Source organism: Antennarius striatus, chromosome 1 (assembly GCF_040054535.1).
Source record: "Antennarius striatus isolate MH-2024 chromosome 1, ASM4005453v1, whole genome shotgun sequence".
Classification (NCBI taxonomy): domain Eukaryota; kingdom Metazoa; phylum Chordata; class Actinopteri; order Lophiiformes; family Antennariidae; genus Antennarius; species Antennarius striatus.
The window spans coordinates 13,773,344-13,784,602 of record NC_090776.1 but is presented as its reverse complement, the minus strand read 5'-3'; the positions used below and the strand labels follow the sequence as shown (position 1 = coordinate 13,784,602).

Sequence of the window (11,259 nt, the reverse complement as noted above, 5' to 3'; positions counted from 1 at the left end):
AGTCATACTTAGCTGAAAGCTGCAGTGTGTCTATGCAAACACAGACAACTGTTAGCTTGAATACAAGCATCTCCTTCTGTTCACACACACTGAGCCAGATACATCTGTGACGAAAAACTGATAACGTAAAAATAATTTCTCATAATTCCAATCCATAGAACAGTTCAAATGTATTGTCATGAAAAAAAATAACTGAGAAACAAGCTAAAGAAACATGCTAAACAACACAATTTTTTTTTTTATTCAGACAAGAAATAGGTGTTAGAAGAGGCGTTTTTCATTTTGGCTAACCTTACTTGACTATTACATGTCCTTGGGAAAAGTACAAGAGATTAACTTGCAACAAATCATCTTGGTACAATGAAACAACTGAAAAAACCTCCACCTTTACTCAGTCTAGACTTGCTTGTTACAATAATTATCTATAAGCACTGAATACAAATGCAATTATTATTATCCAATAGATGGCATGGGTTATAAATACACAATTAAATGTAATCTTAGTGAAGGACGAATCCCATTAACAGGCTGTGCTGACCTTCAGAGCAGACAGAAAATAAGAGTTATAATTACCGGGAAATCACCGTTTGTTCCTTTGTTTGTTTCTGTTGTTTTTTAAACCCACACTACATCACTTTTTAAATAGTGATGTAGTTGGGGGGGTTTCAACTGACAATTGAAAACACTTTTTTTTTTTTAAAAAAAAAAGACAATTATAAGCCTATAAAACAAGCATTCATTCAAGCGGGAAATAATTATTTACAGTTTTATATCACTGAAGTCTCCACATTTCCTGTTTCCTGCAAAATGTACAGGAACCAACACCCCATATAGCTTTATACAATATTCTTTCACTCTATTGCAACATAAATATTTAACACTTACAAGTTCAGGTACACATTCAGAATCATCAACATTCAGCTGCCACACTGTCCTGTCCAGGGCTACACAATAAACTCATCCAGATCATGACTTCCACATTTAGATAATTATACTACAACAGTCTCCACATTCAAATAAGCATAATTTGGGTGTGTTTGGATGGGAGCACTAAAGTCTTTTATGCAACTAACAAACATGGTCTTGGAGTAAATAAAAAGAACTGCCATCAATTCGAGAAGTAAAAATTGTCCTTGTTGTAAGTCATCAATTTGTTTCTGTGTGATAGCTACATAAAGAAGAGGCGTACAACAGTCGATGTTGAATCATGCTACTATTGAACTCAGGGCTAAATTCACATAAAAGGAAAACACTGTTTTCTTGAAAACAGAAAATGTTTCCTTTTATGCATATGTCAACTGGTTATGAAGGAAAATATTATTATTGCACCAGTAAAAGATTAATAAGTTTGGTTTTGCTCTACCTGCAATCAAATTATAAATCATTCAACTAGTATTTTACAAAACACTAAAACAGAAGACATGTTTCTGTGGTGAATTATTGACTGTAGAGAATAACTGTGCCAACAAACTTTGTCCCAAAAGCTTCCCAGAATTATTTCAGCAAACCAATTGTCAATAATCAAACTACTCCTTCAGAAATTACAATTTCTAAGAGTTCAAAATATTTTCATGTAATTTTATATACAGATCAGAGATTTTCACCCAGTATGGCTCGCTCGCAAGATGGAAACAAACTTTATAGAACAGAAAGTAATTCCATAAGGAATTAAGTAATTACCAAGGTCACTCAAGAAATGAAAAGATTTACTGACCACCGCCAAAAGTTACAATTTGGCTGTAAAAATTACATCCTCTAACAACATTAGAGCTCATCTGGCTAAAGTCGGATCCTTCATCAGAATGAAAGTGCATCAGTAGCATAAATGTACAGATATAGGACAGTTAAATTTCTCTATCAATTTGTTTTGCAATACAACACTTGGATATTTACAATTGCAAAAAGGGTTGAACATGGGTCAATTTAGAAATAAAAATACTGTACAGAAAAAATATGTTCAAACATCAACCTGGTATACTTATATATACTGTACATGAGGTGTTTAAGGACAAAGTAAATGGCCGTGTGAGGACCACATGTCACGAAAACTGGAGAAAGAATTATCTTGGGTTTTGAACAAATCAAATCAAAGGACAGTGAAGGCGACTATCCTGAACAACTTAGTTTCCGAGAGGCTGAGTAGGGGAAAAGTAATACCTTGCCCGATGCGCTGGCTGTCGAAGCGTCAATGAACACTGCTCCAGAGTACTGTGTTTTGTAGATTACTGATAACAAATATAAACACCTACATGGGGGGAAGGCAGCGATTCAATATATGACAAAAGAACAAAAGCGGTCAGCAAAAAGTAGCACTTCCCCATTCACCCTTTCTCAGTTCATTCACACCAAAGTCCCGCCAGGTGAACAGCTGACTTTACTACTACCGGTGCTGACGTACCACCACGTGACGCGCATCCCCGTACGTGACTAAACAATAAACCAACATACTATAAAAGCTATAGCTGCCACAAAGAGCTGGCATCTACAGACAGTGAGGCCTAATTTAGTTTTTAAAAGAGATGCCGTGACACAAACAAATGGAACACATCAAATAAAGACTGGAGGCAGCAGTGTACGACAAATGAGATCAAAACTTAACAAAAACTTACGTATTCAACACATATCATCATCGGTATTACACTTAGCCAACAAGTTTCACTCAAAAAGTGAATGTCCTTCACAACGCAACGCTATGTGTTTATTTTATTGTACACAGTTGCTAATCATTGTCATTACATGCTGCCAAAACACTCTTCACTTGGCGTTGGCTTTTCTCCTTGACTCTAGATGTTGATGTCAGTTTAAGAAGGTGTGATTATTAACAAGCGGTCACCTCTTTCATGTCTTTACTCTGTGAATACAGCAATGTCTAGAGTTTACTGTATATCATACATAGTATATTTAACTCAAAAAGAAATCCTTAGCTTATAATGGTGATAATCTCCATCTAATGCAAACTTAATGATGTGCAGTCTGCTTTCTAAAGTTACCATCTAACTGAATGCATCAGTTTGTATTTTCTTTACACTGACAGCCTTAAGAGATGGGGACTTTTTAATGTATCTGCTTAAATTTGATGGTACTTAGTATATTAGCAACAAATTTCCACCTGCTCATGTTAACTCCAATTGAAAAGTGTCACCCCTTAAAAACAACTAATGTACACCTAAATAATGTGCAGGGTGTGTGACATAAAGTGACAGAAATTCTTTTCACGTCATTTCCTCAAAAACATGAAAGATGAGGGGTATGAAAAACAAAACTTTATGAAGTAGAACTACTCACACAAACCTGCAGTTAATTTATATTTTCTTGAGGTACTCTACCAGGTAGGCATCATATCTGGGAACCAGACGCGACCCAAATGCTTTGACACCTCCCAATGGATATCATCCAGTCCATAGCGGTGATCTGGAACCAGCACCTCTTCCATTATGGAGAGCTGTGACAACCTGTCGCCACACATCTTGACAAATTCCACAAAAGCACTGCAGGACACTTCACACTCTCCCAAACCGATGGCCGACAGCTGCGTGCAGCGTTCGGCAATGCGGATCAACTCTTCATCGAGCGGCCTCAGCCCATTGGCGCACACCACCAGCTCGACCAAACGTGGGCAGGTGAGCCCCACGCGGCCCAGCACATCTTTACTGACGGAACGGCCGAAGTACAGGTGTGTGACCGGGATTTCATCGCGGAAGAACGGGTTGAACTCATCCTCGTAAAGGAAGAAGTACATGACCAGATTAAATTTCGGGGAGTGGCGCACCATGGCATCCCAGCTGCTCTTCTTGATGGTGTGAAACTGCTGCCCGGGATTCTCACTGATCACGTCGATGCGGAGGTGCTCGAGATGAACGTGCTTCTCTGAGGAGAGGGCGATGAGGAGTTCATCACTCAGCAAATGGTAGTTCAGGGCCAGTTCCCTCAGACCATGGCACTGATCAGCCACACACAGGATGCCTGGGACACAGAGACAAAATATCTGATGACATTATACATGGACACCATCTGTAGTCGGTGTAGAAATGCTGGCTGCCATTGCTCCATCTTCAGGATTCATACCTAAATTTTACTCTAACTAAGATGTAGGATGAGTGATGAATTATTGTATTATAACATCTTCATAAATACATACATCAACACCATCCAATTACTTCTGCTCCATTAGTTCCAGCTACTAAAAAAATTTGAAGCAAACAAACTTTCAAGAAACAAACAAACGTTCCCCATAAGTTGATAAACAGATCATCAATCATTAGTCACAATTAGACGCAGAATATCTGTCACTCCCTCTGCTGGTCAGTACCTGCAGGTGAAACATGAGGACAGCTACTCATTTTCAGCAGTTTGAGGGTGTCGCTGTTGTTGGCCACCAGGACTTTGAGGGAGGGGTCGTCAACAGGAGTGTCATCAATCTTCAGCGAGGACAGGGATTTGGAGTTGACAAAAACCACCGTCAACGCCGAGATGAAGTGAGACTGTTGGACAAAGATAATGAAAAATGTTTAGTCATTAATCCAACTTGTCCGGTTAAAAACAATGATGTTTTAATTTACACACGGAGCCTCGTTGTTGTTTTTTTAAATTAGTTGGATCTTCATTAATATAATAAATCATCATTGTAATCCAGTGAGTTGTTACATCGCTACAGCAGGTTATAGTTCAGGAATGCTTCTATTTGAGCGCTGCGGCTACTATTATAAATTACATTCTGAAACATCACAATGGAAACTGTAATCTGAACAGTGGCTCCAGGAGGCTGTGAATGAAAACACAGTGTTTATGTTTTGCCAGCAGATAACGATCCAGGGAAATACTGGCATACCTTTGGCAGCTCCATGAAACTGGGCCTGGCCGTGGAGATGAGCCCGAGTGTTTTCAAAGAACAGTTTACAAGCTGAGAGAGGATGTCGCATGCAGCCTCCGCAGACTCTCTGCTGCTGTCCACCTGAGCAGCAAGGAGAAGAAAAATTCAGCCTGGCCAGGTATTATCTCGCACAGGAAAATGGATTTGACCATAAATCTAACCGCAAGCTCGGATATTACCTTGAAGCTCACATATTGCAGGTGGTTGGAGTGCCTTTTGATAATTTGTTTGATGAGTTCTGGGTGTGTGGCTTTCAGGTACGAGCTGGCTGGTTGGTTCAACTCAAACTCAAAGCATCTCCACAGCTCTGGCATATGAAAAGCCTGGTTCCAGGCCCGGCACACCTGTGTTGACACCAGAGAAATCAAAATCTTATTTCAAATTAACTTTAATTTCAAGAGAGATCCTGTGAACAACAAATTCGTTTTTAGTCCTGAGGCAACCTTGCAAGTAGGGGCTAAAAGATTCAAATAAAAGTGTTCATTTAATTTAAGGCAAATGACCTTTAACCCAGCAAAATCACAATGACCAAAACCTGTTTGGAGAATTCAAATATAAAGTGTGATTATGTTTATGTGTTCATTCCTCATTACCTTAGATAAGCAAAAGGAGAACAACCTATGATCATCCTGCTTCAAAACTAGGACCTACCTGATCAATAAGACAGCTTTTTCCTCAATTTGTTCAAGTCTCTGAGGTAGTGACAGAGGTCACGCGAGTTTAAAATTGACATGTGCAGAAGGTGAAGGACAGGGCAGGGTCAAGACCATCTAACCGTGTATTATTTTACAACTGAGAGAAACACCATATAACAAGGATAGAAATTGGTTTTGCCATGTGCTGCTCGATGCATATGTTTGCACTAGATGCAAACACTGCTGTGTCATTTGTCAGGCTTCTTTTGCATGCGGAGCACCACCAAACTGTTATCTGAAATCAAACACCAGGGGAGCCATCATGCTGTGGTTGATTTGCTCAGTGTAAATGGACAAAGTGAGTATGGAGAGTCTCCGTTGCTGTCCTACCACATCATCTATATGTAAAAAGGGCTCAATTAGGTGGCCTTTTAGAATGAGTGGAAGTTTCCCAGTGTGTTCCCTATGGAGTGGCTGATGGCTTATCGTTAGGAGTACCTGCGAGGCATAAGCCCGATCCAGAAGAGGCAGGTGCTGGAAGATGGGGAGCAGGATTTCCTGTGGCAGAAGCTCCCAGTGGGTTCCCTCATCCTTCAAATCTTTCTCCCTCCTCTGCTTACGGGACCGTTTTAAAGTCTCTTGAGATCCACAGCTGGTGCCACCTGCATCTTCCTGTTCATTCCCGTGAAGGCCTCGCTTCATCCTGGGAAAACACAGGAATCGACACAATTAATACGGTCGGGCAAAGTTAACTTCACGGGGAAAGGAACTGCTGATTAGCAAAATTAATTATTCAGCTTCTTTTCATTACTAGTCTTGAAACGTTTGGCAGACTGTAGATTTCTTAGATTGTTTCCACATTTATTCTGTTATTAGGTTTCGCTGGATATCAGCTAGGCTGAGTCATGTTGACATATACTGAATAACCCCATTTCTAAGAAGCTGAAAATGTCTCGAATACAGCACAAAAGTATAAAATTAAGCTTTCCAAATACAGTATTTATAAATTCTGAATGTCATGCCTGCGACATGTTTTATTTTAAATATAGAACAGGGGTATTTATTTAGAATTGTGTGCATCATTTATTATTTTAACGATAATTAGAGGGGTTTGAGAAGAGAGGCCATCAACTCAATGTTTGAGTTAATTTTCCAAAGTGTGAAAAATTGAAACATTGAAATTAGAAAAATGAGCATATTCTGATGTATTAATGCTGTATAGACGCTTTTAAAAATGGGTACTTAACATAAACATAAACAAAACCAGATGAACCTTCCTGCGTCTGTGACGTCATCAGATGTGAATGAAACGAAGGGCACGCCTCCCTCAGCCTGACGTGCGACTCATAAACAGTACATTAGTCTCTGCACAAAAACTCCATTTGAATTAGCAATATTGCACATAAATATCGCGTTTCTGGTGACATTTAATCCCATTATTTTACAACAGGATCAATTTATGGTGAGATTTAAAAGAGCTGAAACATGCGTCGCATCTAGCTAACAATTTACGACATTTAATATAGTTACCGTAATTAGTTACAATGTGAAAAATACTTCCGTTGGACGCATGATAATAAGCAAGTATCGACGTCGACCCCATTCTCACCTGGCTTGCAGCTCAATCAGCTGTTTTGTCGTTGTCAGAAAAGAAGATCGCTCAACGTCAACCAGGTCCGACACAACAGAACTGCGTTCGAGCTGGCCGACCGATCAAACACATTGGATCATAGGACAGCAGGTGTAGCGGAGGGTTGGCAAACACTGACTAAAAGCGTCCAAAACGAGCTCTAACCGTGTTTTCCTTTTTAAATTGCCTGACCTAATTTCGCTCCACAACTCTTGTTTCAGCAGTTTGCCTGTCAGTAAAAGATGGCGTTTGTGTTGCTGCGTCAGGCAGTCATCGCTGCTGGACCTGCAGTTACAGTGGCCTGTCGAGAGGGGGCGATGTTTTAGTCACCCGTAGTGTCACTGTACACAACATGCGCATATATATATATATATATATATATATATATATATATATATATGCATTGTGTTTGTGTGTGTGTGTGTCTGTGTGTGAATCCTAATTGCTGTTGCATGACCTTTTAAAGGTGGTTCATGTTCGAAAACCTGCCAATGTGGCTGAATTACAATATTCTCTTTTAATATGAGTTGGCCAAAATTGCCCCAAAGCGCTGTACTAGACTCAGTGCAGGTTATGTGAAATGCTTGATTGCAGTTGTTGCTGCTAAGGGCTGCCCAACCAGTTATTACGTTTAGGGGGCACACAGGGCTGGATTTTGACTTTTTTTCTCCCTTAATGAAAACCTTCATTTAAAAATCTTACGTGTTGTCTCTGACTAATTTAGCCGAAAGAGGGCCCAAGCCAGTGTCTTATTGTTCCGGACCCAAGTCAGGATAAATGCAAAGGGTTGTGTCAGTAAGGGCATCTGACGAAAGTGTTTATAGAAAGAGAGACAAGAGGAACGCCAAGAGTATAGGACTGACAGTAGGGACCCTGAATGTTGGAACTATGACAGGAAAAGGTAGAGAGTTGGTTGATATGATGCAGAGGAGGAAGGTAGACACGATGTGTGTCCAGGAGACCAGGTGGAAAGGTAGCAAGGCTGGAAGTTTAGGAACAGGGTTCAAGTTGTTCTATCATGGTGTAGATAGGAATAGAATTGGAGTAGGAATTATCTTGAAGGAGAAGTTTGTTAGGAATGTCCTGGAGGTAAAAAGAAAAAAGAAAAAGAGTGTCAGATAAAGTGATGAGTCTGAAGCTAGCAATCGAAGGTGTGATGTTCAGTGTTGTTAGTGGGTATGCTCCACAGGTAGGATGTGAGCTGGAGGAGAAGGAGAAATTCTGGTCGGACTTTGATGAAGTGATGCAGAGCATACCTAGAAGTGAGAGAGTTGTCATTGGAGCAGACTTCAATGGACGTGTTAGTGCGGGAAACAGAGGTGACGAGGAGGTGATGGGTAGGTTTGATATCCAGGAAAGGAATGCAGAAGGACAGATGATGGTTGACTTCGCAAAAAGGATGGAAATGGCTACAGTGAATACTTTCTTCCAGAAGAGGCAGGAACATAGGGTGAACTATAAGAGTGGAGGTAGGAGCACACAGGTAGACTACATCTTGTCTCGATGGTGTAATCTGAAGATCAGTGACTGCAAAGTGGTGGTAGGTGAGAGTGTAGCCAAACCGCATAGGATAGTGGTGTGTAAAGAGGTTGGCTAAGAAGAAGTGGGACACTGAGAGGACTGAGGAGAGTAGACAGGAGTACAGGGAGATGTCGTATGAGGGCAGCAGAAAAGTGGTGAGGTGTGCTGCAGGTGTGACAGAGGAGTTCAAGGTAGATGTCGGACTGATCAGGGATCAGCTCTAGGCCACTTACTAAATGGGAACATTTAGAAAGGTAACGACATGCGTTGAAGATTAGCAGAAGTAAAAAAGAATATTCAAGCACAAATTGAGAGTGCAGAAGGAAGAGTTAGGCTAAAGGGAGAAGAATTAGCAAGGTGGAGGACTTAAAATATTGGGGGTGAACAGTCCAGAGCAACTGTGAGTGTAGTAAGGAGGTGAAGAAATGGATCCATACAGGCTGGAAAGAGTGGAGGAAAGTGTCAGGTGCCTTATGGAACAGAAGAGTCTGTTCTAGAATGAAGGCCAAAGTTTAGAAGACAGTGGTGATGACAGCCATGATGGACGAATTAGACAGTGGTGAGGACAGCCACGATGGACAGATTAGAGACAGTGCCGCTGAATAGAAGACACAAAGGCAAGCTGGAAGTGGTGGCAATGAAGATGTTGAGGTTCTCTTTGGGAGTGACCAGGTTGGATAGGATCAGAAATGAGTTCATCAGAGGAACAGCTGTGGTGAGATGTTTTGGAGACAAAGTTAGAGAGAACAGACTTCGATGGTTTGGGCATGTCCAGATGAGAGATCGTGAGTACAGTATCTTGGTAAAAGGGTTTGAAGGGCAAGATGGCAAGAGGAAGACCAAAGAGAAGGTCAGTGGACGTAGTGAGGAAGACATGAGGGAAGTTGGTGTTAGAAAGGAGGATGCAGAAGATAAGCTGACATGGAAAAGGATGACAGGCTGCGGAGACCTCGAAGAGAATACGCCGAAAGGAAAGGTGGCGAGGTCAGCACGGGTGAATGGATTTAATTTAATTTAATTTAATTTTAATTTAATTTAATTTTATACTGTTTATATTTTAATACCGTAATATTTTTTAAATTTTATACTGTTTATATTTTAATTTTATACTGTTTATATTTTAGTTATAGTTTAGTATATAAGTCCTGTTAGTGCTGCATGTGTCTGTCTGTTAATGAATGTATGTAATGTATGTCTTGTGGTATGTCCTGTGATGTCAGTGTTTCTTTTTCCCCTGGTGTTTATCGTGTATTATTTGTTATGTAATGCCTGAGCAGTGGATATATACAATTTCCTCCGGGATTAATAAAGTATCTATCTATCTATCTATCTATCTATCTATCTATCTATCTATCTATCTATCTATCTATCTATCTATCTATCTATCTATCTATCTATCTTTATGAAATAGTAATGACTAAATAAGATTATTTGCACACAGCATAAATGGGCACATGACTTTTGGACAGATTTCAGATTTAAAATTTTAGTTACTGAAGAAAATACATCTTCCCTCAAAAAATATTGTATATTGCATGTGTATAAATCCATAATAAAGGATAAAGCATCACATAATTTATATGTGGTTATACATGGAAAGAGGTCACGACCAGATTTAGCTTATTTGGAGGTGCCACAGTACAATCTCTTGGTTCGTGTCTGTGTTAAATGCCTGGCCTTTGACATTTGGCATAACAACCATGTCACCTACCGAGTCACGACACTCCTGAGAATATTCCTACCCATGTGTTTCCTTAGATATGTAGAAGCAGCATGACTCACCTTCAGCCCAGCCAGCCAGGCAGTGTGCTTTTTGAAAAGATGTCCCCAGGGGGACGGTTTGTCAGAGACATGGATTGAACGCAGGTGTTCATTTTCTGCTGTCAGCCAAATGGAGGTCTGCTGTCCATTGTGTAACAGCAAGCACGCCCACCATTTGCTTTCTGAGGGTACCAGGGTGATGCTGTCGAGTGGCTCCTTGAGAAGCAGCTTCAAGACTCATGTCTGCTTTTTCTACAAGCTTGGTGGTGTTCCATGCATTGAATGTCTCATCTGCATTTAAGCACATGAGACATTTTAAGTAAAAAAATTAGATGTGAAACGTTCATGACAACCAAGCAATTAAAGATCGCTTGCAATATAAATTTCTGTCCCTTCATGTAGCAAGTCATAGCTTCCTGTCAAAAGAAAGGAGATAGAGACTTATATTTATTCGAAAGGTTCTGAATGTACACCATTAGGTAAAAGCCACATCCTTTTTGAAAATTGTTCTTTATGAATTCAGAGAATGTTTTTAAGATTTTTTTCGCTTTATGATATTTTTCTGTTGTTGGTTTTATATATTCTAATGTAGCCACTTGACTAGTCAACTTTCAAACCTTATCAATTTAAACTTCTACAAAACCCTCGCCTCAGGTGTTGCTCAGGCTATACTGCCTAAGGATTTTTACTGGCTCTTTTGGAGAAATGTAATACAGATCAATTCAAAAAGTGAACTGTTGGGAATCCGGTTACATGAGGTGTAAACTGAACACAGCAGCATTATGCGGTCGAGCATGGAGGTGACCGTATCGTGATGCAGATATTTTGCTGTCTCAGTGCAA

At 40.1% G+C, this 11,259-nt stretch overlaps 1 protein-coding gene across 1 annotated transcript; it reads right to left on the bottom strand.

The window, feature by feature from the left end:
• On the bottom strand, positions 1-7,396 carry LOC137599115 (F-box/LRR-repeat protein 3-like). The gene is made up of 6 exons (XM_068319826.1): positions 7,115-7,396; positions 6,004-6,208; positions 5,050-5,214; positions 4,829-4,951; positions 4,310-4,481; positions 1-3,963 (listed from the first exon to the last, which is right to left on the bottom strand). The coding sequence occupies exons 2-6, from the start codon at positions 6,205-6,207 to the stop codon at positions 3,323-3,325; spliced, it is 1,305 nt and encodes a 434-aa protein (XP_068175927.1). The 5' UTR covers position 6,208; positions 7,115-7,396; the 3' UTR covers positions 1-3,322.
• Between the last annotated feature and the right edge of the window lie 3,863 nt (positions 7,397-11,259).